The 26393-nt window shown below is 52.9% G+C and overlaps 11 protein-coding genes across 12 annotated transcripts; 6 read left to right on the top strand and 5 right to left on the bottom strand.

The window, feature by feature from the left end:
* Positions 1-22: 22 nt before the first annotated feature.
* On the top strand, positions 23-1916 carry rsd1 (putative RNA splicing factor (Pad-1); the record flags this gene model as incomplete). Its single annotated transcript, XM_046093605.1, has 4 exons — positions 23-687; positions 751-1059; positions 1121-1600; positions 1658-1916. The coding sequence occupies 4 exons, from the start codon at positions 23-25 to the stop codon at positions 1914-1916; spliced, it is 1713 nt and encodes a 570-aa protein (XP_045949583.1).
* A 1509-nt stretch (positions 1917-3425) lies between these two features.
* Positions 3426-4832, top strand: LDX57_011862 (uncharacterized protein; the record flags this gene model as incomplete). Its single annotated transcript, XM_046093604.1, has 1 exon — positions 3426-4832. One exon carries the CDS (start codon positions 3426-3428, stop codon positions 4830-4832), a length of 1407 nt encoding a protein of 468 aa, XP_045949582.1.
* A 534-nt stretch (positions 4833-5366) lies between these two features.
* On the top strand, positions 5367-7147 carry ptcA (type 2C protein phosphatase PTC6; the record flags this gene model as incomplete). The annotated part of the gene is made up of 2 exons (XM_046093603.1): positions 5367-5427; positions 5520-7147. 2 exons carry the CDS (start codon positions 5367-5369, stop codon positions 7145-7147), a joined length of 1689 nt encoding a protein of 562 aa, XP_045949581.1.
* Positions 7148-8239: 1092 nt separating this feature from the next.
* PIS1 (CDP-diacylglycerol--inositol 3-phosphatidyltransferase) lies at positions 8240-9276 on the top strand (the record flags this gene model as incomplete). Its single annotated transcript, XM_046093602.1, has 3 exons — positions 8240-8408; positions 8487-8863; positions 8926-9276. 3 exons carry the CDS (start codon positions 8240-8242, stop codon positions 9274-9276), a joined length of 897 nt encoding a protein of 298 aa, XP_045949580.1.
* An 871-nt stretch (positions 9277-10147) lies between these two features.
* On the top strand, positions 10148-11628 carry leu2A (3-isopropylmalate dehydrogenase LEU2; the record flags this gene model as incomplete). The annotated part of the gene is made up of 6 exons (XM_046093601.1): positions 10148-10198; positions 10253-10273; positions 10334-10399; positions 10466-10561; positions 10635-11262; positions 11399-11628. The coding sequence occupies 6 exons, from the start codon at positions 10148-10150 to the stop codon at positions 11626-11628; spliced, it is 1092 nt and encodes a 363-aa protein (XP_045949579.1).
* Positions 11629-12103: 475 nt separating this feature from the next.
* On the bottom strand, positions 12104-13908 carry LDX57_011858 (anaphase promoting complex subunit DOC1; the record flags this gene model as incomplete). The annotated part of the gene is made up of 2 exons (XM_046093600.1): positions 12104-12939; positions 13053-13908. 2 exons carry the CDS (start codon positions 13906-13908, stop codon positions 12104-12106), a joined length of 1692 nt encoding a protein of 563 aa, XP_045949578.1.
* On the bottom strand, positions 13738-16210 carry PSD1 (phosphatidylserine decarboxylase 1). Its single transcript, XM_046093599.1, has one exon. It carries the CDS (start codon positions 16098-16100, stop codon positions 14463-14465), a length of 1638 nt encoding a protein of 545 aa, XP_045949577.1. The 5' UTR covers positions 16101-16210; the 3' UTR covers positions 13738-14462.
* Positions 16211-16294: 84 nt separating this feature from the next.
* LDX57_011856 (uncharacterized protein) lies at positions 16295-18772 on the top strand. Its single transcript, XM_046093598.1, has 2 exons — positions 16295-16972; positions 17037-18772. The coding sequence occupies exons 1-2, from the start codon at positions 16691-16693 to the stop codon at positions 18633-18635; spliced, it is 1881 nt and encodes a 626-aa protein (XP_045949576.1). The 5' UTR covers positions 16295-16690; the 3' UTR covers positions 18636-18772.
* Positions 18773-18933: 161 nt separating this feature from the next.
* Positions 18934-20251, bottom strand: LDX57_011855 (phosphoglycerate mutase family protein; the record flags this gene model as incomplete). Its single annotated transcript, XM_046093597.1, has 4 exons — positions 18934-19057; positions 19138-19719; positions 19816-20138; positions 20216-20251. The coding sequence occupies 4 exons, from the start codon at positions 20249-20251 to the stop codon at positions 18934-18936; spliced, it is 1065 nt and encodes a 354-aa protein (XP_045949575.1).
* A 264-nt stretch (positions 20252-20515) lies between these two features.
* Positions 20516-21882, bottom strand: RPS22 (40S ribosomal protein uS8). 2 transcript variants are annotated; one of them, XM_046093595.1, is made up of 3 exons: positions 21770-21882; positions 21261-21456; positions 20516-20982 (listed from the first exon to the last, which is right to left on the bottom strand). In XM_046093595.1, the coding sequence occupies exons 2-3, from the start codon at positions 21391-21393 to the stop codon at positions 20723-20725; spliced, it is 393 nt and encodes a 130-aa protein (XP_045949573.1). In that variant the 5' UTR covers positions 21394-21456; positions 21770-21882; the 3' UTR covers positions 20516-20722. The 2 variants fall into 2 exon arrangements, with proteins under 2 accessions (XP_045949573.1, XP_045949574.1); XM_046093596.1 differs by having other exon boundaries at positions 21261-21405.
* A 958-nt stretch (positions 21883-22840) lies between these two features.
* On the bottom strand, positions 22841-26043 carry kap95 (karyopherin beta; the record flags this gene model as incomplete). Its single annotated transcript, XM_046093594.1, has 9 exons — positions 22841-23024; positions 23086-23194; positions 23246-23483; positions 23544-23876; positions 23930-24146; positions 24246-24874; positions 24945-25751; positions 25850-25908; positions 26004-26043. The coding sequence occupies 9 exons, from the start codon at positions 26041-26043 to the stop codon at positions 22841-22843; spliced, it is 2616 nt and encodes an 871-aa protein (XP_045949572.1).
* Positions 26044-26393: the final 350 nt, after the last annotated feature.

Genomic DNA, 26393 nt, shown 5'->3' with positions numbered 1-26393 from the left:
GATATCTCAATCTATCATCAATATGTCCGGTCTCGACGTTGAAGCTCTCCTCGAATCCACCGCTGCTCCCACCCAGGATACGCCCCACTCTCAAGACCAGGATGACAACTCCAAGGCCGACAGCAGTGACCGACGTGACCGTGATCGATCGCGCGAGAAAGATCGCAAACGCCGGGATCGCAGCCGGGATCGCCGCCGCGAACGAGATGCCGATGGGGATGAAGACATGAAGAGTCCGAGGAGCGAACGTGGCAGTGCTAACGGAAGCCATAGAAGCAGAAAGAGGAGCAGGAGCCGCGACAGCGACCGCCGTCGGGCTCGTCGTGACCGCTACGGCGATGACCACCGTTCTGGCGGCGACTTCTATCGCGGAGGTGGCCGGGCCCGTACTCGCTCTCGATCCCCCTATGATGACCGTTACTACCGACCTTCCGGTCGTTCGCGCCGTGATGAACGGGACGATGACCGTCGCTCTCGCCGTGAACGTGACACTCGCAGACGTAGCCCTACCAAGAGCCGAGAGAGAACCCCGGAATTAAATGAAGATGAACGCGATAGACGCACTATCTTCGTGCAGCAACTCGCCGCGCGATTGAGAACGAAAGAATTGATTGCTTTCTTCGAGAAAGTTGGACCGGTTAAGGAAGCCCAGATTGTCAAGGACCGTGTCAGCGGCAGATCTAAGGGGTAAGTGGTTTTATCTCCCCCTATTCTTAACCCTTGTCTGAGCATCGACTAACATCTCCATAGTGTCGGCTACGTTGAATTTAAACAAGAGGAATCCGTCGCACCTGCTATTCAGCTTACCGGACAAAAGCTTCTAGGAATCCCTATCATCGCACAATTGACTGAGGCTGAGAAGAACCGCCAGGCCCGCAACCCCGAGGCCAGCACCAGCCAAAATCACGCGGCCCCCTTTCACAGGTTGTATGTGGGTAACATTCATTTCAGTATCACTGAAAGCGACCTCCAGAATGTTTTTGAGCCTTTTGGCGAACTCGAATTTGTTCAGTTGCAGAAGGATGAGACTGGGAGAAGTCGGGGATATGGTTTCGTGCAGTAAGTACACTTTGGATGGAAATAAAGCATATAGTATGACTCGTGACTAACCATTTTCTAGATTCCGTGATCCTAACCAAGCTCGAGAAGCATTGGAAAAGATGAATGGTTTTGACCTTGCCGGTCGAGCTATCCGCGTTGGCCTTGGCAACGATAAGTTCACCCCCGAGTCAACCGCGCAACGCTTGCAGAGCCAAGGTGCAAACCCTCAGTCTTTCCAGGGATCTTCATTTTCCGGCCACGGTGGCCGAGGTGTACAAGCCGGTGGCACCAACAACTTCGACCGTGCGGGTGGCCGCGATTCTGAAAAGGGAGCTGGCGCTAGTGCGCTTGATGACACAGATGTTGCCGGTGTGAACTTCAACAACTACAGTAGGGACGCATTGATGAGGAAACTTGCAAGAACAGATGAACCTTCGGAGCCATCCGCAGACGACAAACAGAAAATCCTCCGGCCCAAGACGGAAACCAAACCTCTGCCCGTTAATGTTAACATGGCGAGTCGCTGCGTGCTGCTCCGCAACATGTTCGATCCCACTGAGTAAGTTATTCCTTTCATATCCCTCTTCGGCACATGGTATTCTAACAACTCTTGCAGGGAGGAGGGCGAAGTCTGGATTAAAGAATTGGAGGATGACGTCCGCGCTGAGTGCGAAGAAAAATATGGCCATGTTGTTCACATTGCACTAGATCCCAACTCGCAGGGCGATATCTATCTCAAGTTTGACCGAGTCCAGGGCGGAGAAAACGCCATCAAGGGCCTGAACGGACGATTCTTTGGCGGTAAACAGATCACTGCCCAACCCGTCGTCGATGCTGTTTACAGCAGCTTGTTCTCTCGCACCAAGGCAATCTAGTGCTCGATCTGCTGACCACCCCGCCTGCCAATACTTACACCGTGGTAGGTATTCTATTACATCTAATACTCTTATTACCAGGTGCAAACTGGCAACGTCAAAATTCGCCCATTTCATCTTGAACCCCTTGCACTCGGCTGTGCCATGCTGCCTGGAGTACTTGGTGCCACTGCCCCTGGTAGGTGCTATTTTTGACGTCTTGCTCTTTCACCTTGTGATTACTGCAAGCTCAAAAGCTTAGCGTGAAATGATATGTCTATAGGGATTTGTACATTGATTTAGTTCAACTAAATATTTCTTTCCAATAACATGGACTCAACCTCGTTATCTCAAGCGATCTACATACGACCTGGGTGGCGAGTTGATGCTCGAGCGTTTTAAGGTCTACTCGCAATGAGTCGATCCAATCGTAGAGTAACAGATCAGGATGCTTGCATTCCCTCATATCATACATTTTCCTCAGTAATCTGATGACAACAGGTCACGTTCTTCAATGGGTGTGATTATGCTAGGGAATTTCGGCAGACTCGACGACGTATCAGGGCTATTTGTGTCCCAAGCAAGAAAGTTTACTAACTGTTTCCAGTAAAGAAGTGAGCAGCGACAATAGTATAGCGTTTATTATTCAGGATATAATCTAAACTGTAGTGTGAAGAGAGTATATATACAAAAGCCTTCCCGGGAGGAGATACCGTCTACTACCCAGCGCCGAACACATATAGTCGAACCCTCGCCTAGCCACTCCCATGAGATATCTCGGACCTCTAGCTACTACAAGACCCGTGAGGGGGGAGGCAAGTGTAGCCTAGGTGTTTACTATTATCTTTTTCTCATAGCCACATCTATTTCTTCTGTGTTGGCGTAGTTTGATTAAAGGAGTTGTTCATAGAGGCGATCTCCTCCTTCTCCGATTCGGTTTTGAAGGGGGCACAGTCTGCACTAGGGCTCTTGTGTAGGTAGGCAGGGCCTCGGAGAACCTTAATGTCTGTTAGGAGTTGGTCTTATATAGTTTTTGAAGCAGGCGTTGTTAAACCGGGCGTTTATACATCTGCGGGATATGTCCGTTCGGATATTATAATCTTCTAAATATCCTGTTTGAAGTAGGCCCTCCCAGTTCGAAAAGTCAGCATTTACTTGTCTATTACAGGAACCTAGCATGCAAGTATGCATCACATTATGCTCGTTCTTGTTTATCGTAATGGACATATCTTAATAGTCAAGATCTCCTGTGTTCCTGCCTCCTGAACACTCAGAACATCTAGCTGCCTCCATCAGTCCATTCCACCTGGTCCCTTGCTCGTCTGTTTCCTTCATTTTGAACGCATCCTTCTTAGCAAATTTACCCATTTTAATATCTTATTACTTCAATATTTCCAACATTGTTTGCCTTGATTCTTGTCTTTATCATCACTTCCGAAACTTTGTCAGAATTCAAACTGCGTAACTCACTGTCAGTCTTGCCTCATGTCGTTTAAAAAAGCTAACACCTCGAGATTTTAGAACTCCCCAATGGAGAAACGTCTTAGACCTTCTGCGCCTAGTTTTCAACCTCACGCCGATAATTGCGAGGTGACCCGTACTCAACTCACTTCTGCTCAACTCGACGATGGCAGTGAGGGCGAGGAGTTGCACGAAAGTATGCTGGGACTCGAAGAGCGGATCGTTGGGCGAGAAAGACAGCAAAGAACCGTCACTCATCAGAGTAGGGCGGTCTCCGATGCCAGAGTTCGCCCCGTGGTGCCAGTGCCGCCTGCCATACCCACGCAACATCCAGCACCAAACGTTGTGGCTACTCCCTTTCAGGCTCCCCGTTCGGGGCTCTTCCAACATGGACAGTCTGGGATTTCGCCATCTTCGAGCAACCAGCAGCACCAAACCCTGCCCTTTAACCCTCTAAACAGAAGTTCAGGATCGATCCGTATCGGTGCCGCACATGGGAAAGCTCCGCAGGAATTGGGTCCTTTTGCACCTGAAACTTTTCCCGAGCATCTTTCTATTACGGACTCTCGTGTCAAGTGCAAGTGCCCACATTTGTGTGAGGTTTTCGATGCCGGCGCTACCGTCTCAAATATTTCGGCTCGACTCGTTGATTTGTACCGCCGAGTCGGAGTATGGGCCTCTGTCCACGCCAACGTCCCATTGCATCGATGGAACAGCAATCTAGGGCCACAAGCAGAGGAGTATCTCAAGGGTCTGGCAGACCCATCCCAGCTGCCCGCCCTTCTCAGCTTCCCCACAACTAGGCACTTTCTCGTGGCCAAGGCGATCAATTACTACCTCGTACGCAATATTCTCAAGGTCAACATCGCAGGAGCCTTCAGCACTGTTGCCTCTCAGGAGATCAGTGAGATTCAGACACAACTAGCAGCCGGTAAGCCAAGTGAAGCGGAGCAAGCTCATCCATGGGGCGGTCTTATAATTTGTCATTCAATAGTTGAACTCTCGGTGCTTGTGCGTCAAATCGCCGTTTCGGCAATAATATCTCGCACCAAACGCGTCCTGGAGCTTCCGGGCTTTGCCGCCTTCATCCAGGGCAACTACAACACGCACGTGGCCAACCTATGGCAATCCGTCAGGCCTCTATCGTCGGACCCCCGCGGGTCCTATCAACAGGCGCGGCAGGAACTGACGAACGTTGTCTGCGAAGCGCAGCTGCTCGCCAGGGATATGTACCTAGCGCCGTTCCAGTATGAATTTGACTTTCCGGTGTTGGACGAGCGCTTCGATCCGACCACCATGGTGAATCACGACCCAAATCTCAAAGGGGATCCTCAGGTGCTGAAGCTCAACGACTACCGCGTGAAGTTGAGCGTGACTCCGATTACCAGGATCCGCAACGTTTCGGTCACGCCTGCCGAAGACACGTTAGTTCATTGGGCTCAAGTGTTGTTGAAGCCTGCGCCGTACATTGGATGATCACCCGGGAAGAAGTGAGACAAGTCATTGTTCAGTCGTTGCTTTTAGGTGGTCTCCTCCTTTGTCAATCCTGTTGAATTGGGGTCGGTTGTTGTGACAATCGCGATTGCCTGTATATATTTTTTGATTAATGTTATCATATTCTCCTCTTTTGTGCAAGCTGAGTCAGCGCCCAAGGAAGGCGCAGGGCGACAGGGATTGAAGAAGATTTATTCTTAGCATCAATGCATACACAGAATAATACGGTAGTTCATGGACTCTCCGAGGTGGACAAGTGGCGTTGCTAAGTAGATCAGACTTAAGAACTAATGAAGAACTGCCGCGCTGCTCCTCCGTCGCAATACGCTCGGGCCGCAAATCCCCCATCGCCCCCCGCTGGTCCCTTCAATCATCCTTAGAATTCTTTCCAACCTTTCCATTCTTTCTTTTTCGCCCTCACTCATCATGGGCCTATCCCTGGCTCTCTGATCTTCCCCCTTATTGACTCTCTTTTCTCCTTTTCAAGCTCGATTACCTTTCAATGCCTCGACATTCATGAATCTGATTCCTGCAAAGCGGGTCACTGTCCACGTCCGGACGCTGACCAACTATTCTTGTATGTCTCTTCTTATCTCCGAGGCTTCCGTATCGACTTCATGAAGCCCGTGCCCCGACGGCTGTCGCTGACTACATTTCTGATACTTACAGCCTCCATTGGATTGTTGAGACGTCGCCATAAATCCAATCATGTGAAGTTCATCGACGCCCGATTCTCCAGACGACGAGATTTCCACGATTATTTTGTGACACGCCTGCCCTCGTCCTCACTTCATCCGGATCCGAGAGGCCCGTTGACCTCCTTTCACAAACTCCCTCGCTCTGCATCCGTGCCGCATACCGGGGAGACGTCGCGCTCGCCCACGGCGTTTCAAACCCTGGTGGATCGAGATACCACCGTCGTCCGCATTCCCCTTCGCAGCGCAAAGCATCATTATGGCGCCTCCACCTTGCGAGGCACCCGGCCGACCAATGAAGACACTCACCAAGCGGGCGTGATTGATATGCCTGCGTTCGCGAAACGCCCCCCGGCTTCGTTGACCATCAGACGGTCGGATAAAGACAATTCGCCGCCCCCACCGCGCGAGAGCCAGGGAGCAGCGACGGCCAGCGGCGATCCGCAGGTCTTCTACTTCGGCATCTTTGACGGCCACGGCGGGTTGGAGTGTAGCACGTTCCTGAAGGATAAACTGCACGAGTATATCCAGGACACGGTCTCTTCGTTCGAGCTGCGATCGAGTTTGCGGAAAAATCAGGAGGGCTACTATCTTGATGATGCCGAGCCGTCGACCGGGAACCTGCCTATCGTGCAAGGGGCCAATTCCAAACGGATTGGCGAACTAGAAAAGAAATTGATGCGCGACTGGAAGGGCCTTGTTGGGGGATACTTCAAAAGATTTGTCCCCGCTTACTTCTCGCGCATTGGCACCAACCCCCAGGCGGATTCCAACGAAGATACAGGAGCCACCATCGAAGAGGTGCTAGAGTATGCCTTTTTGCGTGCAGATCTGGATTTCGTGTCGGCGCAGGCTGCGCGGAATGACGACGAGTTGGAACATGCCGGACAACCCCTGTATCAGGACAACATCTTATACGGCCCGCGTCACCCGGCGCAATCGTTGGCCTTTGGCGGCGGTTCGCGATTCAAGGGTGGTAGTACGGCCAGCGTTGCCCTAATTTCTACGCCTACCCCAATGCCGTTCTGGCATCCGTCGACCCCGTCCAGCCTGCTCGTATCGCATGTGGGCGACACTCGTATCGTGCTCTGCTCTACGGAAACTGGCGAGGCGATCCCCCTCACCTCCAACCACCACCCTTCCTCGCCGATCGAGGCCAATCGACTCCGACGATATGCCGCCACGTTTGTCACCGACTCGTTCGGCGAGGAGCGCATGAGCGGGTTGGCCAACACCCGTGCATTTGGCGACGTCCAATCCAAGCGGATCGGGGTGTCTGCGGAGCCCGAACTTCGACGGGTTGAAATGGCGCCTGCGGAATTTTCGTTCCTGGTCCTCATGACCGACGGCATCAGCGGCACACTCTCGGACCAAGAGGTCGTCGATATCGTGAAGGAAGCCAAAACCCCCGACGAAGGATCCCGAGACGTGGTTCGTTTTGCGACCGAGGTGACGAAAGAAGGAGACAACGCTACGTGCCTTGTCGTGCGCCTCGGTGGTTGGGAGCGACGTCTCGAAGGGGGTTTGGGCAGTTTGGGAACGAAAGAGACTCGAGAATGGCGCCGACAAGAAGCCACCGATCCGCGCAGGTCACGGAGGTAGTAAAAGAAATGATAAAATGTTTGTTTGGAGAGGAGAAAAAAAGAAAAAGGGTCCATTTTGACTCTGCCGCTTTCTTGAGATAATTATTTCCTATTTTGGTTCTTTTTTGTGGTTATGACATTGTATATAATAAGATGATATTCCTGGGTATCACTTTAACCACCTTCAATGTGAGGGTATTTGTACATACAGACAGACACCTCGGCGTGCGCAGTTAACTAGTTCACTAGTTGCTCATTTAATTTATTTAGAATGCGTTGAGATGAAGAGCTGCATTCAGGATGACGGAAAAGGAAAGCACCTGCATCTGGACCGCACGAGGGTCGCTCGCCGTACTTCCATTTCTCTTTCTGCTTTCCTCCCTTTCCGAGTCTCCCGAATTAAGATTAAGAGCGGAATGATTGGGATTAATCAATAATCTCTCGATCGGATCTCCACGTTGCGCCTCCTATTCAGTCTAGTCAGGACTAGAATCACTAAGTGTCCTTCTCTTGCATCGCCCGATCTCCTCGATCGTCGCTCGTGAGTTCTGCCTTATCAAACCTCCTTATCGCCAAAAACGGCCAAATCATCGAAGGCTGACTCCCAGTCCCTGCTTTTGCAGTTTATGTGGCATCTCCACCCTCGATTTTGTTCTCCCCAGCCCGAGTGTTGAATTACCTGGTCTTCGCCCCCCTCCGGAAGAGGCGCGTCGTGGATTTTTTTTAGCCACTAGGAATCGGTACGTGTTTTGGAGAGAGAAAAAAAAGCTTGGTCAGGAGTGATCTCACCACTGCACCATCACGCCAGCACCCTCTTGCCAGATTCTTGCCAGCTTAATTTGAGCACGGGTGGGATGCAAACTACTGATTGTTTCTGTTACTTGCCAGCTTGATCGAATATATTATCGGGGACAAGCTGAACGGTGTTTGTGTACATCTTGAACTGCTTGACCCGCCGCTCGCCGTGGATCCTTTCGGATAATACCTCCCTCCGCTATCCCTTAAACAACTACTCAGTACATCCGTGAAACTCTGTCCTCGAAGCAACTCCGCTCATTTCCGACCTTCTTACTCTCCTTTTTCTTCTTGAGTGTGCCCTGCGAGAATCAATATGAGCGCCAGAACACGGAGACAAAAAGCCGCCTTGGCCGCGCAGTCCGACGAGAACGAGACACCCGTCAGCAATGGCACGGCACAGAAATCACCGAAGAGAAGCAAGTCGGCTTCCGCTGAGAAGGAAGTCAAGGAGAATGTATACCTGTTCGCTCCGAACCTGATCGGTACGAGATCCCCTCTCATCTACTCAGCCTGGTGACAGCGTGTCTCGTCGCAGTGCTAATGCTTCCGGGACGATTTAGGATACCTGCGGGTTGTTTTGACCATCGCCTCCCTTTACTATATGCCCTTCCACCCTCGAACTTGCTCTCTCCTATATAGCGTATCGTGCTTGCTGGACGCTTTGGATGGATATGCGGCGCGGTACTTCAACCAGTCTACCACCTTCGGTGCCGTGCTCGACATGGTGACGGATCGCTGCACCACCGCGTGTCTTTTGGTTTTCTTGAGCTCCGCCTGGCCCCGGTGGGCCATCATCTTCCAGAGTTTGATTGCGCTGGATATGGCGAGTCATTATATGCACATGTACGCCACCCTCAGCATGGGTGGCTCGAGCCAGAGTCACAAGAAGGTTGAGGCCAGCCGGAGCTGGATCTTGTACTGGTACTACAACAGCAAGGTAGGCAGCGTTACAGCCCCCGTGTTGTCTAGCGGGACTTCGCTTTACTGACAATCTGCCAGACCGTTCTGTTCATCTGCTGCGCCCTCAACGAAGTTTTCTTCATCGGTCTCTACCTCCTCTCGTTCTCTTCCCCGACGCTCTCTCCTTCCCTCCTTAAGCCCCTCACCGAAAGCACTGCTCAGACCGCCCCGACCAATCTATATGAGAGCCCATGGAGTGCGGGAGCGCTGGAATTGGCGCGGGCCAACAAGATTGACAGCTTCTGGCCCTGGCTCATCACCGGAATCTCGGCACCCGTCATGGCGCTCAAGCAGATCATCAACGTGGTGCAAATGGTCAAGGCCAGCAACTGGCTGGTCGAGGGTGACATGGCCAAGCGCAAGGAACAACTCCGTGGAAAGAAGCACTAAATTTCCACATGACGGATGACCACGAGCCAACCGGCTGACTGTGGATGAATTTCTTGGGTCTTTTGCCCGTCCTCTTCTTATTGTCGATATTTCCGCAGCACGTAATCTTGGGGATCCTGCTGTCGGCCTGATCCTTCTTTTCCTGATCCTTCTTTTTCTATTCTGCGCCCATTTTTGACCGTTTCATTATTCCTGTGCATGGCTCTGGTGCTTTGGTTCATCCTTTGGGACTGGAGGAGGCTTCGTCCCTTTCCTTTCTTTTCTTTTTTTCTTTTCGCTCTTCCTGAATTTCTTTGCAAGGGTGTCAATTAGGGGGAAATCGTGGATCTGTCGGTCTGCCTGCCAACCAGACCATCATGGACGGATATAAATGAATGGCCCTCAGCTTCGATCGTGTGATTACTAATCGCTTTTCTTTTTCTTCTTCTCTTCTTGTTTCATCTTTCTTCTCGTTTTCCTTCCCTCTTGTTCTCTGTCTTCCTGTCTATTTAGTTGTGTTCGCGTCTTATTCTTAACAATTTTTAATGGATTCAGTGTAGCTATGATTGTGGACAGAGGCTTCTCATGTGCAAAGCAACTCAATACTCGAGGTCATCACCTTATTGCATCTCCCTACTATCTACTCTGTAGACTCGACGATGACATGACTGTGCAGTTGTTTCCCTCCACTCGGAGCGACGCCATCGGCGATGACTAAGAGCTGTCGGGGCGGTTAACGGCGGGCGCTTCCAGCGGCTCCGGTGTCGGCGCGGGGGGGCAGAGCAGAGTCCCCCCGCCATTCATCAAGCGTGCCATTTATAACGGAGCTGTCTCTCTCTCGCTTTTCCTAGCTTTCCCTTCCATATTCCCCATATACTGAACCCCTCTCATAATGCCTGCTTACAACATTGTCGTTTTTGGTGGAGACCACTGCGGTCCCGAGGTGAGTAGCGATAGGAACTGACGGGATATCTCAATGCTAATCGTTGGCGTACAGGTCACCGCGGAAGCTATCAAGGTGTGTAGGCTTCGTTGGGAGCTTCAATGATATACCTCTGGCATATACTCATGTGTATAGGTTCTCCGAGCTGTGGAAAAGAAGCGTGATGTCACGTTCAATCTCCAGGATCACCTCCTGGGTGGTGTATGTGCCCATTGTATAGTCTAAACACCTAGGACGGACCATTCATACTAACCTGTGCGATCTTAGGCCTCCATCGACGCTACCGGATCTCCCTTGACCGACGAAGCTCTGAACGCCGCCAAGAACGCCGATGCCGTCCTCCTGGGAGCCATTGGTGGCCCGGTACGTGACAGACATCCTCGAACCCTGCCGCTCCATCGAATATCAAAAACACCGTTACTAACAAGCTGTATAGAAATGGGGCACCGGTGCCGTCCGCCCTGAACAAGGAATCCTCAAGCTGCGCAAGGAAATGCAAACCTTCGGCAACCTGCGACCCTGCAACTTCGCCGCGCCCTCGCTGGTCGAGAGCTCGCCGCTCCGCGCCGACATCTGCCGCGGCGTCGACTTCAACATCATCCGCGAACTGACGGGCGGGATCTACTTCGGCGAGCGCAAGGAAGACGACGGCAGCGGCTTCGCGCTCGACACGGAGCCCTACTCGCGCGCCGAGATCGAGCGCATCATCCGCCTGGCCGCGCACCTGGCCCTGCAGCACGACCCGCCTCTCCCCGTGTGGAGCTTGGACAAGGCCAACGTCCTGGCCACCAGTCGGCTGTGGCGCAAGGTCGTCACCGAGGTCATGGCCAACGAGTTCCCGCAGCTGAAGATCGAACATCAGCTCATCGACTCCGCCGCTATGATCATGGTCAAGGATCCTCGGAAACTCAACGGTATCATCGTCACGAGCAACTTGTTCGGTGATATCATCTCCGACGAGGCGAGCGTTATCCCGGGCTCCCTTGGCTTGCTCCCTAGTGCCAGTGTCAGCGGTATTCCGGATGGCAAGAGCAAGGTGAATGGTATCTATGAGCCGATTCACGGTATGTCCTCCTCCCCCCTCCCTTTTGTTTCTTCTCTCTTCTTCTTTTTGTGCCTTTTTTTTTTTTTTTTTTTTTTATCTTTTTTTTTCCATCATGCGTTCATACTATATGATCAAGAACTAACGATTCCAAATAGGCTCCGCCCCCGACATTGCCGGCAAGGGCATCGTCAACCCCGTCGCTGCTATCCTCTCCGTTTCCCTGATGTTCCAGTACTCGTTCGGTCTCTTGGCCGAGGCCCGCGCCATCGAAGCGGCCGTCAGCAATGTCATCGAGGCCGGTGTGAAGACGGGTGATATCGGCGGCAAGTCGACCACCAGCGAGGTGGGTGATGCTGTTGCGGCTGAGTTGGAGAAGATTCTGTAAATGAATTTGCTGAAAGGGAAGGGAAGGGGGGAAAAGTATGATATCAAGGTGTTTATGAAATAGTTTTATAGCCAAGTTTATAATAGATTTGAACTTATTCCTATTCTTGTTCTTCTGTGTTCAATCTATCTTCTACAGTCTCCTATGCTGGAAGGGTATGCAATGTTATGTGAAAGCTTGCGATGATGAAAATTAGGTATATATGATGATTGGATAAAGTCTAGTCGATGATCCTTAAGGATCATGGGTATCATTCTACAGAACCGAGAACTCCGAATACCAGCATCGCCCGGACAAGTTTGATGCTCCTTTCCTCCGTGTAGCCATGTCATATCATATCCATACTCACGTTCATGCCCCAGTCCAGAACACAAAGCCTGCGAATAATTCGCCAGGGCATTAAAGAATAATCGATAAGAGAACCGTATCAACGACAGTTGGAACGAGACCGCACGCACTCACAGCGTGCAGACGCCTATCGAATCACCGGTTCTCCCATCCAATCCGGTGCCTCAAGTCCAACCACCTTCCCCCGGTCCAGATCCCCAACTGCCTCGCGCGCCTCCGCGCCCTCGTCATTCGTGCTCGCCCGCAACGACTTGCGCGCACTGTGCCTGCGCACTCGACCATCCGCCGACGCGGACGGCGCGTTTCCCATACGCCTGCGCTCGTCGTCACGCGCAAACACCTGGAACCCACGCACGTGAGTATCCTTACCGTTTTGATGGTTCTCAATCACGCGCATCTGAATGACCATGGCTTTGAGCACGTTGCCCGCGTACGGATCATCTTCGTCGTCTTCCTCTTCGGCCGTCTCGTCGCCCTCGCCTTCGTCTTCGTCCTCGACGTAGTCGTTCCGGATCGTGCTGGATCCTTGCTTCGTGTTGGTGCCGTTCTTCTTCTTCTCGCCCTTTCGCACACGCCGTCTCCGCTTCTTGCGCACCCAACCACCGTCCCGTCCGCCGACGCCTTCTAGCGGTACGTCGACCCAGCCGCACGGTCCTTCGCCTTCCCAGGTCGCGAACTCCACGACGTCGTTGCCCCCCATTCCGGCGAGGAAGGTCATCTTCGTCGGTGTGTAGCTCTCATCCATCTCGCAGTCAAGGTACACGCGGATCTTGACCACCGCGACGAGCTTAAAGAAATGTAGCGTCAGCGTGTGTGGCTGCGGGCCGTCGGACTGCCAGTACTGGGTTGGCGAGGGGTTGCGGAGAGCGGCGACGCCGCAACCCGGTTTGTGCGTTGAGACGGTCCACGAGGCTAGGGAGGAGATTTCGCGGAGGTTGGCGGGGAGGGGAGAGGGGGAGCGTTCTGCAGTGGTCACTGTTAGTTAGACTTTATCCTCTCATTGTTGCTCACGACCAAAGACTTCATTCACCCAGGACCAGAGCAAACCAATTCCAAAGAGAAGTGGAGAAACGAACCTCGATCCTGCATCATCTCATCCTCATCAACATCCTCATCCACAATCTCCTCTTCCTCCTCATCCTCGACCTCCTCCAACTCATCATCCACCATCCCCTCCATATCCTCATCCGACATCTCAATCTCGTTCCCCTCAGGATCCACCGTAATGCGACTCCGATCCGTAAACCCCCGCCGTCTCCCTAATCCTGATGGATGGTGATGGTCCGCGAAGCTCGCCTCTTCCTCCTCATCATCCTCAACCTCCTCATACTCATCCACATCTACTCCACCTTCCCCAGATTCCTCATCAGAACCTTCCTGTTCCTCGTCCCCCTCGGTATACCCCATCCCCATGGCCATCCCCCTCGCCCTCTGTCTCTGCCCTAACCCACCTAACCCCTGCGCCTCTCGATGCGAATATTGCTGGGGATGCTGAGCTTGATACTGATGCCCATACCTCTGCGGTCTCCCATGCACGCCGCGCCCAAACAGCGAAAAGATAGCCGCCTGCGCCGCCTGCGCCGGATGCACCGTATCGGCCGGCTCCAGGGGCCCCGAGGACGGATGGAGCTGCGGGATGGTGCGCGAGGGAGGAGTCTGGAACTGTGCGGCGCGGGAGCGCGATTGCGCGTTCGAGGCCGCCGCGGCGGCGTTGAGGAGGCGGGGGTCTGCTGCTGCGGCGGCGGCGGCTGGTGGATGAGGTTGAGGGCGAGGACGGGGAGGAGCTGTAGGGCGGGATCCTGGGCCTGGTCCTTGTCCTGGAAGGGAAGGGGGCGTGGATGTTGAGGGTGTTTCTTGGGCGGGGTGGCGGCGGAGGAGGTGTGGGTAGGGTTGTTGTTGTTGGTGTTGCTGCTGGTGAGGATGGCGGGGCATTGTGGTTGGGGTTCTTTTTGTTTTGTTTTTTGGGATAAGGGATGTAGTTGGATTTGTTGGAGAGGGAGCTTAATGTCGGTTCATTTTGGTGGATTGCAGTTCGATGTGGTTGTTGGAGGGAGGGTCTTGGAGCTTCTGCTTGTCGCGTCGGAGCTCATCGTCGCCCGCGTTATCACGTGCAAGTCTGGTTGCTACTCCCCGTGATAAGATCCAGTTATTCAAACAGATATAGTATTAATTTTATTGTAGCCAGAGCACTTAATTCCGAGACTCATCGAGGTAATTATGGATATAATCTAAACTGTGCTTGAGGTGGCATGCTAGTAGATGCTTGCTTATGGTACATAGCTCCAGAAAATAAACAGAAATATCAACAGATAAAGAAATGAAAAAAAAAAAAAAATCCCTAGAAATTAGAATAGACCTTTGCAGAGAAAATGTGGGAGAGCTATCCAGGCCTGTTCCACACAATCTTGTTGAAAGTCGTGTTCACAACTCCTTCCTGTATGATAAATGGTAACATGAAAAAAAGGACCTCCCACCTGAAATGATGCTTAGTCTTGCACATCCACATATCCGAGCTTCTGGCCGACCTTGATAGTCTGGCCCTTTTCGATACTCCAGTTCCAGCCCTTCTCTCTCTTTCCTTCGTCCCATCCGGCATCGAAAGACTTCCGGGTGCCCATGGGCGCCTCGAACGCTAGGACGATGGTGCTACCGAGCTGGAATCCGCCCATTTCTTCACCTCGCTGCAGCGGGTGTCCACCCAGGGTCCTGCTGGCGTGAAGGTAAGTCGCCTCGACGAAACCGGGGTACTGCTCGCCTCGCTTAGCGGCAAGCGCGGCGGCCATATCGGCGGCCGTGTCGGTGGAAAGGCTGTTGGTGCGCAACTCGGAGTCGAAGTTCACCTTGATCGAACCGACGTTAGTGGCGCCGACGGGGGTGTAACTGAAGAATCCCCAACGCCAGCGTCCCAGCAGGACCACTCGCTCGTTGAGGGTGAAAAGACCCGGAAGATGGCGTTGCAGATACGGCGACACTGAGTACAGCTCGCCCGCAAAGTGTCGACGGGATTCGACGACCCAGGGCACGGGGGAATGGAACCGATGGTAGTCGCCAGGGGCCAGGTAGATCACGACGTAGTAGAGAGCATTGTTCGAGGCCGGCTTCGGGGCATACCAAGGCGTGCCATCCCCAAGAGCGAGGTCGGCTTTCACCTCAGCCTCCGCGGTGGCCTTGGACTCGGTGGATGCGTCCAGAGATGCTGACCGCTTCCTGGCACCGCCGCCTTGATCACCGGCGAAAAGCGTTGGCAGCGTGTACGAGATGCCGTTCATTTGGGCAAATTCCTGGTCCGCCAGCATGTTGGCGGCGTCCTTCGGGGACTGCTCCTTTTGGTGGTCGGTAAACTTCTTCGCATGGTCAGCGTTCGATGGCGTGGCAGCACCTAGCAGCGCGTCCAGGCTGTAGGTAACGCCCTTCACCTGCTCGACTTCGCCACGCTCGATGAGGCCAAACTGGAGGATGCGCCCGTCAGACGGCGAGAGCATGGCGTGCGGGTCAGGGTCCAAGGGCCGGACGCCGGGTTTCAGCTTGCGGTAGAAAAAGGCGGCCAAGTTCGGGTAAGTATGTAGATCGGGTTCGGCCACTTCGTCCAGGTTCACGCCGAAAGCCCAGGAATAGAGTTTGAAACCGGGCACGCGAAGATAGTAGGGGAGTTCAATCTCGTTGAAGCGACCCCAGAGACGAGAAATCGCCTTGAGCGGCAAAGTGGACATGATCTGGACCTGCCATGGTCCGCTGGGTCGGATTCGGTGTCGGGGAGGAGGCTTGCTGAATTCGAACGACTCCTCCTCGGCTTCTCTCTCACTCCGTTCACGCTCCGCCCGTTGATATTTGTAAAACTGCAGCAGACCAAGGAGACCGATGCCCAGGCCGACGGGGATCGGATACCACTCAACCTTGGTGTTACGCAGAGCAAAGCGAAGTCGGGAGCCGAAGAAACCCCTTGGGCCGGGATTCTCCTGTTGCTGCTGGTTATGACATTGTTGCCATGATTTGGAGAAGTTCCTAGCACCGGTCTTACGTTGACCAGTCGTTCTCAAGGCCACCATATCTAACACACCAGCCTTGGGAGAGGCAGCAAAGTTCCGGCGAAGAGGCACAGAACGAGCGGGGAGGCACAGGGCCATAATTATGGTCTACACCATGAACGACATCCAAGAGAGGGGAAATTCTCTGGGCCAATAGAACCAAATAAAAGGGCTCGCTGGACTGCGACCTCGAGAGGAGAAACTGATCGGCGGCGCAAGTCAAATTAAACAGAAAATGCGCGCTTTTGCATCATGTCACGGGGGTGCTTCACCGCCCGGCAAAATGCTGGTCTGGCTTCATCTCTCCTCATCGTCACTTTCCCCTTCTGACCTGCGCATTCTCGTGAAGAGACTGGTTTCTCTCATCCTTATTCTGGTCTGTGAAGTCTCACTTGTGCATACTGGGTCTACAATCCCCCGAGACAAGAATCACTCCGGCCCTAGAGTCGTTTGTCTAGGACCCCTTCTTACAAACGCCCTCAGCACTTGTTTGGACACGTCGTCATCAACTTCAACAGTTTATCACCGGAACTTCCCCTGACTGATTGCCTTCATTATCTACCGTGTGCAAATCTATCTTTACCATCTTTACAATATCTTTACGTGAAGACCAACCCGACGATATCCAAGCCTAGAAACCTACTATACTTGCGCGCCCTATACTCCTCCGCTCTAGCGCCTATCGAAAGATGGCTTCTAGCTCTGTTGCTTCAGACGCTGCCAATCCTCCTGCCGATCAGTCAAGCATCTCGCAGGATCTCGTATTGCATGTGCTCTGTCCGTCCCTACCACCGCCCAACCGCTTCACCTTCAATGATCTTACTCCGTCCACAACCGTTGCTGGCCTGAAGGCCCGGATATCGCAATCGCTGCCCGGTCAGCCCTCATCGGAGACTCAGCGGCTCATTTACCGCGGCAAACCTCTCGCGAGTGACAGTATACCCCTGGGAAACATGTTGGACCTGGAAAATGTGAGTATCGTTTGATCCCGTCCCTCGACAAGGGCAGGCTGGTCTAATAAGAATGCGAATTTAGGGCTCCGAACATTCTATGCATCTCGTTCTTCCTCCGGCGCCCTCACCAGCTGCCAATGACACAGCAGCTTTGCCTTCAGCAACTCCTCCTCAACAACCCTCAAATACTCCGTCCTCTCTGTTTGCCAGCGGATCTGCGCCACCGAACAATGCGCAAGCTACATCATCGACGTTGAGGTTCCGGGGCCCGGGAACCCCCATGCCAAGTCATGAGGAAGCGCACCAGGCTGTGCGACAGAGCCTCGAAACAATCCGCCGACAGCTAGAACTGCAAGGTCAAAGGATATCCGCGCTACCTGAGCGTCAGGGAGCCACTGTAACAACATCTGTACACCACAGTTTCGGAACAACCGTGAGAAACCAGTCGCCGTTCCTCGCCATGCCGAACGCATCATCTGCCAACTTGGACAATGCTAGACTGCGTCTGCTGCAGCTCCAGCCTCAGGTCACTTATTTTGAAGACCAACTTAGCCGCGGGATCGCACCTCCGATCGACCAAATCATTCAATTGCGGACGCAATTACTCCAACTTCTCGACGAGCAGTATCGCAAACCTCAATCGGAACGAGATAGTTCCATCGAGCCCCTACTCAGCCGCGTCTTCAACATCTACACCCGAGCAGACCAGCTGCGCGTGATGCAGGCGACGTTGCCGTCGTCACTACAACCCAACCCCACCAACATCTCCGCGGGCGTTGAGTCTTCTCGCGTCACTCGTTATCTTTTATCATCGCCGGATGGATACCAAGGGATCATCACATCCCCAGGGTCACCACAAAGCCTCCAGGCCACAATTGATGCTATCCGCGCCACGCAAGCTTCTCATGCAGCTTTTACACCTAATCACGGACACCACCATCCCGCAGAGGCACACCCCAACCCCAACGCTGTTGTCATGGAAAACGCCGTCCGCCAGGCGGTCTTGAACCAGCAAGCCGGTCCCAACAACGGCGGACTCGGAATTGGCCGAAGCATCCGACGTCTCTGGCTCTTCGTGCGTCTCTATTTCTTCTGCTACATGTTCAGCGAACCCGGCACTTGGACCCGGGTCCTGTTCGTATCACTGGCCGTCCTCGCGGCCTTGCTCTCAGAAACCAGCTACCCACAGCAACTCTACCGGATGCTCGTCGCGCCAGTCCAGCAGCACTTAGAAGGTCTGGTGCATTTTGCCCCTGGCACGGAACCCGCCGCGGGAACCAATAATGCAAACCAGCCCGCAGCAGCAGCCGCCAGAGATGGCGGCCGTGCTGGCCTCGCGGCAGACCTGCGTCACAACCTCCGCAGAGTGGAGCGGTCTCTGGCGCTGTTCATTGCCAGCTTAGTGCCCGGTGTCGGTGAACGGCACGTGGAAGTGCGCAACGCAGCCGAGGCAGCTCGGAATGCGGAGCGCACGCGAGAAGAAGAGGAACGTCGCCGGCGGGAGGAAGAAGCTGCCAACCCAGCGCAGGATCAGCAGCCACAGCAGCAGCAGGAAGACGTCGAGCAAAGAACCGAAGATCGTGACTCTGGTGCTCGGTCTGAACCGGCTCAGCAGAATCTTACCACCGAGCAACCCGCGACTGCCACTACATCGCAAGGAGATGAGGACAGAGCGGTGTAATCACTTGACATTCTTTTTTTCTTATTGTTTCCCTGCCATTCAAAGTGATATCATCTATTGGGTTATTATTGTACATAATTTTTGAGGGTTAGAAGTGAGCGATTGGGATTAGCATAGCACGTTTATGAAATCTGATGTGATATATTTTTTCACTTGGAAATGGAAGCGGATATAGATAACTATATTTCTAAACATGTCTTGAATCTTTATATTCCGATGCTTTGGCACAGAACCACAACCACGATTCACTCTATGTACGTATCTGTATATGCATCTCGCAAACAAAAACAAACCAACTCTATAGTTTCGTCGTCCCCGAAACCCCAACCTCATTCGACGCCGACGTATCCTGACTCGAAGTCGGCAACGCCGATTCAGGCGCCATCGGACCTGTACCAAACGATTCATCGCCATCGAAGTGCCTGAAACAAATTATCATCAGCCCTGTACCATAACCGTGATCTCCTAAAGAAAGTCCAAAAAGCAAGTGCACAAAACTTACCATCCTCTCTCCGCCCCTCCACTCAAGAAACTACAATCCCCATTCGCAACACAATCCCACCCTCCCCCGACGCCCCTTCCACCTTGCCAATCTGGTACTTTGACATCCTCACGAACGACCTGCGTTCCGGGCGCTAATGACCTTGTCGATAGTGCTCCACCATCACCACCAACCTCTGCCCTCCTGCGAACAAAAGTACTCAACCCCGCCGTGAACACATGGAAATCCTCCACCCCAGAATCATCAGGCATATCCCCCGTCAAGACCCTCCCCATGGCAATCAACGGCGCGGCATGCGAGCAGATAAGAAGGGCCTTGCTGGTCCGATCCGCCGGATCCTGGGAGGCTTCTAGGGTTGCGATCTCGGCGTCTGCGGCGGCGATTAGCGCCGAGAGGGTCGTGGCGACGCGGTCGTGGAGTTGAGCGATGGTTTCGCCGCGCGTGGAGGGGTGGAGGATGGGGTTGTAGGTCTGCGTGTGGGGTTCTGGTTCTGTGGCTAGGATGGTAGGGAAGTGGGTTTGGAGGGTCCCTGGGGAGGCGGGGGATGGGTGGTGGAAGAAGGTGGTTGGGCCGAACCATTCCCTATTGATTCTCTGTCAGCGAGGGTGTTGCTTTTCCTTTTCCTTTTCTCGTGTGGCTTTTTCTCGTGTACAAAGGGAGAGAGGATGGAGAACTCACCCAAGACCATTCTCAATCCTAACATCAAACACCGCATGCTCATCAATCCTCCCTTCTCCTTCCACTCCACTCGTCCTTGCCCGCTGCCTCTCCTTCAACGCCTCAACAGACGGCTGAATAGTCTGAAGACACCTATAAAACGGACTCGAGTACACGCGGAACGGCTTCGGGTGAAATGACGGGCTGGACAGATGAGCCGCTAGCTCGTGCGATTGGCGCACGCCGTGGGAGGTGAGGGTCGGGTCGGCTGGGTTGCCGGTTGGGGTACGGAATTGAGAGATGTAGGTCCCTGTTTTGTAGTCGATGGTCCAGTTGAGACGGTGCTGTTGTTATTCCGTCTTGGTTAGTAGATGGATGTATATCTCTGAGTGGGGAGGGACGGGAGGAGAGATATACTAACGCCGTGGCGGGTGAGGTATATTGTGTCGAGGGGCATTCTGAAGAAGACCTTGAGTAGAGAGCAAAGAGAAGGATTAGAATGTCTGGAGACAAGAGAATGGCCGGAAGTAAGTATAGAAGGATGCCGGCTCTTATCAATTGGGGTTTGCGGGGAGAAAGAGACATAAGGGGCAGAATCAGAGGCGGTCAGAAACACCCTCGGCCCAGGTTGACCGCAACCGATGACTCCCCCTGCCGCGGACTCAGCAAATTCTGATTGACATGTAATGACTACAATGACCCTACGATTGGAACCAAAATTGTGATCAGAACTAGGTGACTTGATTTCGACTGAGCGAGATTCACTCAAAACTATCTATGGCGTTTCTGCCAGGGGTAGTAAATCCTAGACTCGCTCGCCTAGACAGGGTTTCCCTTGAGAACATATCCTTGCTCATTTTCCGAGAACCAAGCCTCATCCTAGCACCAATGCACGGGTATTGACATTAACTTTTTTGGAGTTGGTTGTCTAGTAGAAGAAACCGAGGATCTTGCCAGCAACGTGCTTGCGGCGAGCCTCCTCGTGGTCCATGATACCGGCGGAGGTGGTCAGGACGACGAAACCGAACTGACGCGAGGGAAGGAGCTGGACAGCCCACTTCTCGAGGTCACGGAGCTGGACGGGGTAGCGGGGGTTGATGACACCGCACTTGTTGAGACGGCCGTTCAGCTGGATGACGATCTTGCCGGAACGGTGGTCGTCAACCTCCTCGAACTCGCCAATGTAGCCTGAAAAAAAGATCAAGAGTCAGTGGGATGTAGCGAAGATTTAAAAGTTGCCAAACATAAACAAAAAAGGCCCGGAAACATGTAAGATCTCCGCCATGCTTCGAAAAACATGACTTAATTTATCGGTTACTTAAAGGGCGGACGTCGTGGAGTGGGTTAAGATCGAAATCGCCGCCTAGTTATCAAACCGAGTGCTTTGCAGCGATACAAAAAATGGAAAACATGGCAGAGATCGAACAGAATCCAAGCAGAAAAACCAAAGTAAAGTCATCACATACCGTGCTTCTGCATGACGCTCAGGAACTTGACGATGACCTTGGAGCTGGGGCGGACCAGAACCTGGCGCTTGCCAGCCTTCTCGGCATTGTTGATAGCGTTAAGCGTATCGTTGAGGACGGAAGTCTTGACCATTTTGACGTTTGGCTGATCGAGATTCTCAGATCAAAGTGTTTATAAAATCACGAAATGAGGTATCTAAAAAAATATTCTCGAACCCATTCCTCGAAATCCCCACCGAATCGAGTCGGCGGATAGCGAGGAATTCGGGGTTCCGGAAAAGTCAGCCACCAGTAGTCTTCGAGCGCAAAGAGTGCCCCCTTTTGAGTCCATCAAGGGTTCTTCAGCTCGTGCCGTGGGAGAGATGCGTATCACCCGGTCGCTTTCGGCCTGCCCATCGAAAAACTCTTTTTCATGTCATCATTGCCAAACCGAAAGTCGCCCGAGTGATTGCTCTCCCCAGACTAGCTGAGAGACTGCGAAGGGGGTGTAGAATGTATATAAAACATACCTCGAGGGTCGTACCGACAAGGCTGGTGAGAAGCGGATGGAGTGGACAGGAAGCAAAAGCTCGGCCGGCGTGAAAAGTTGGTGAGGCTTCGGCAGATGTGCGCGCTTAGGGTTACCCACCCCGTACCCTTATCGGGTCACGTGTTGATTGAGGCTGCTCAATGGCCTGAGGCATCACTATCATTGTGCGCTTAACCGCATTTGGGCTCCCTGACGGTCTGCCTACGGACCGACCCAGCCAAAGTTCTTGACCGGATTACTCGTATCTACTTGTTCCAATTTCATTATTCTCTCTATACAAGGTTTTGTGGATCACAGATGGGGTTATACGTGGTAGGATGGATCAGAAAATTTCATGGCAGTGTTTCTTCAGAGGCATTACATGACTTCAGGGCATACATGAGTTTTGAAGGGATAAGAAAGGGCTATAACGATCTTTGTCTAATTAAAATGGACGTGAGTGGGCAAAAAAGAAATGGGCCGGTGCAATGACACAATAGGTGCTAGTAATAGTAGGGAGAAGAAATGAAATGAAAACGAATAGAAGGGCGAAAAGAAGAAAAAGAAAAGAAAATGTGCCAATGAAAATGTAACAGCATGCATCCGGGAGTCATGATGGGGAGATGGGTCCCGCAGGCAAAGGTATGTCCACGAGGTCGAAAGAAGGGGTGTGAAGGGAAATGAGGGGGTTAAGGGGAGGGGTTAGGACTGTGTTGGAAGGGGGGAAACGGGGAGAATGGAAGGGAGAGCAAGGGGAACAGGCATGGCAGTAAGTGGCGTGAAGGTTGAGGCGACCAAGTCGTACAAAGAGAGGACGAGTAACCAGTCTTGTGACGCTAAAAACCGCGCAGGCTTGGTTGGCTCGAAAATTGGCAGCGACCAAACAGTGGCATAACGCTGAGGTTTCCCACCAAGGGTACTGATTTCACTCCAAAACAATGGGGTAGGGTCTCAGAAGTCACGGCGCCTCTTCCCTGGGTGCACCAACGAAAAAGGACCGGTGCCTGGGGTCCAAGGGGCGATGTGATCTCGTGAGGAGAGATCGATGACTGGTCAGCTAATGACTGTTCACTTAAGCCATAGAAGCCGCCGACAGGCCCACTTGGCGCTTGACCTGCTCACGAGTCCACCGGGCAGTTTCGAGGGTACGCGAACCGAAATCCTTGTTCCTTCTGGTCTCGGTGACAAGGCCGTTGATCCAGTCGTTGCGGAAGAAAGCGGCGAATTCACCGTTGGGGAATGCATCGGCAAGATCACTGGATAAGATATTAGCAAGACCAAACTTGTAGACTGATGACTCTCGGATAGGAAACATACCCAATGACACCCATAGACGCTCTCATGAGACCTTCACTACGACCGGAATCTTGAGAGATCAAGTGGAGCAGCTGGAAGATGGTCTCGACGTAAGGCTGGAGTTGAGAGACTGTAATAACATTAGCACATGTACAAGGCGACATTTCTAATAACCTCTTACCTTCAGCGGTGCCCTTGTAGGAGAGCAAGATACCGCCCCAAGCATCCATAATGCCCTCACGGAGGGAGACAACATAGTCAAGCATCTCGATGTTGACATCAGGGCTGGTAGTCACTTGCGAAGCTTGGTTGAGGACCTGAGCAACGGTAGGCAGGTATTTGGTGAAGTTGGTTCCAATTGCCTGGGCAATATCGCCAAAAGTCTCCAGGATGGCAGGCTTCAGCTGGTTGGTGGAAGTCTGCAGCGGAGATTAACAAATATTCATTCATGCTCCGGTAGTGATGAACATTAGACTTACGCTCAGGTTCTCAAGCAAGTAGTTCATGAATGTGTCGCAGAAGGGCTGAACCTTGTCGTTCAGAGCACGAGCAATGTCGCTAACCAGGCCAATGGCCATGGCGCAGAGAGCGGGCTCCTCCTTGTTGCCGAGGGCGTTGTAGAGGAACGGGACGAACGACTCCATGTATTTGACGAAATCGTCTTCCAAAGCACTGGCAAGAGCACCCACCGTGGCGAAGACAACGTCGGGCACGCTGGACTTAGGGGGAACGGTGTTCAGGACCTGAATCGCCACGGTCATGATATGGTCAGCCTGGGGCTTGATTTCGGTCTCAAGACGCTGGACGATAGCCTGGTTTTTTGTTAGCAAGGATATCATAGTATCTCGTCAAGCGCGATACTTACCAGAAGGACACTGGTCAAGCTGGTCTGCATCTCCTCCATGGTAATGCGATCTTCAACGCTAACAACCTGTTGTTGCATAGAAACGGTGTGCTGCAGTCTCTGAATGATGACATCGGAGAGGTTGGCAACCATGGGAAGGCTGTCATTGGCAGCATTGCCGACGAAGGAGTTCAACACTTCGTATCCAGCGGTGCGGAGCTGATTGTCTGCATCTTGCCTGCTTGGTATTAGATATGGCTGCCATGAGAAAAAGGAGAAGCATCATCGAGATGTAAAGAGATTGAGCTGGGTGAAGGGAAATCGAGTCTCAACTTACCGCTCGGTCAAGGTAAGGAGCGATTTAACGCTTTCCTGGAAATGCTTCGACAGAGGGTTCGTCTGGGCGCCGAGGTCACCGGCAAAACGGTCGGCAACGTTCATCAAAGCCCAGCAGCACGAGCTGGCGATCTTAGGGGTACTAGCGAGGCCGTTGAAGAGGCACGAAATAAGGGGTTGTAAATGCACGTCAGGGTCTAGAGTCTCAGAGCAAAAGTCGCAAACGCGACCAAGGGCATAGGCGGCCGAATCGCGGACCTGGATCGAGCTGTCCTCCATCATGCCAACGAGGACGCCCAGGGCCTGCTTAATAAGGGGTTCGAGGATCTTGGGGTCGGGACCATCCATGATGGCGCCAAAGGCAGCCACGGCGGCATCCCGATGCCGCCAGTCCTCGTGGCGAATGTTCTGTTCAACGAATTCGAGCACAGGTGCGATGACATCGCCCTGGATGCACTGAGCGTAGAGCTGCAGGGCCTGGTAGGCAGCGCGAGCAACGTTGTACTCGTCGTCCGTAGAGTCCTCGTCCTGTTTGCACATAGCCTGCAGAATGACGGGAACGACCTCGCGGCAAGCCACGCGAGCAAAACCAAAGAAGGGGCGCATCTCAGCAATACCCTCATCCTGGGCCTATATTTCGAAGCACAGATAAGTCAGCAACATGCATAAACGAGAGAATTTCGAGAATGGGCAAACAAACCGCAGCGTTGTCGTCTTCAATAGCAATTTCCTCCTCACAAACGGTGCACCAGAACTCGATAGCAAGCTTAGCAACGTCTTCCTCTTCACTCTTCATGCCCATGACGCTCAGTCCGAAGAGAGCCTTCTCCATGTAGAAGCGCATCTTCTCATAGTACAATCCCATGATACGGTTCAAGCAGCCGAATGCGCCCGCCTGGATGCGGAGATCCTCAGCCTGCGTAGCCTCGCAGACAACCTGCATGATGTAATTCCGTTCGCCTTCGTTGTCCATGTTCACGCGCACAAAATCCACGGAATCACTGAGGGCCTTGATGGCAGCATAGCGGATGTCCAGGTTGGTCTCTTCACGGCGGGCGCCCTGGACCACGGCGGTCAAGATGGCGTTAGAGTGGGCGGCCAAGCTCTCGCGAAGCTCGATGTCCTGGGACTCGCAGATGAAACCGATCGTGACCAGCGAGGCCTGCTTCAGTTGGTCAGAGCCGCTAGCGACGTTCTGAACCAGGATGTTCATAAGTTCCGGCCATTGGTTCTGAGGAAGTTCGATGGCGGCGATCGAGACGATGAACTGAGCGGCGGACTGGCCAGCCCGGCCATCTTTCGATTCAAGCGTCTTCAACGCAAGCTCCTTGACCTGGCGCTTGATATCGGGGTTGATCTGGTTAATCCATTTGTTCTGCACCTCACGTAGTCGAGCAAGATCTCTAAACGTGAAAGAGTTCTTCAACGCAAGACCGGCGGCCGTTCTGATGTGGGACGCAGTGTTTTCGTTTGCCAGTTCCTGGCCGAGAGCGACGAGATATTGAGCCTAAAAAGTGAGAAAACCAGTTAATGATTAGCATGTCGCATTCCGGGCGCCCTGCAAGGAGGCGCATGCGTTGAAGCAGAGGTGAGGTGAGAACATACGAAGTCAACCTCCGCCGCATGGAGGAGCTGCTGCTCAGCGTTGGCACGTGCCGTCGCATCTGTAAATCACGACAAAAATATCCCGTCAGCGATCCGATCGATAAGGATGATTATTCTACGAGCAACAGGGAACAAGGAGGGGCCATCGCAGTACCTGGCGACAAAGTGCTCTCCAACACCTGGGTGACGTTCATTTTGCCTGAAGCGGAAATCCGTCCACTGTCACTAGCGAAATGACGGGCGAAAAAGTGGAAAAGAAAAAGACAGGAAAAAGAAAAAGAGCAGCTCGGACGTAACTAAAACCGAGCAAGCAGATGATAATGAAGAAGTCCCCCACCCAAAAAAAAAAAGAGAGTCAGTGTGGGATTATTTCGAGGTGTTGAGACGGAAGGTTGTTTTTGTGGATATATGACGAGGCATGCACCAGGTCTTTTCCGGGGGTAGCACAAGAGGGAGAAATAGGCGGTGGTGGTGCACGCCCGAGCAAGGAGAACAAGGAGAAAATTAAGCCCAGAGTCTGGCGTTCAGAGAAGCGGAGGGAGGG

This window comes from Aspergillus melleus (genome assembly GCF_016097325.1).
Source record: "Aspergillus melleus strain CBS 546.65 chromosome Unknown contig7, whole genome shotgun sequence".
Lineage (NCBI taxonomy): Eukaryota > Fungi > Ascomycota > Eurotiomycetes > Eurotiales > Aspergillaceae > Aspergillus > Aspergillus melleus.
Note: the sequence above shows the minus strand (reverse complement) of the source record. Positions and strands in the feature narration are given on the sequence as shown.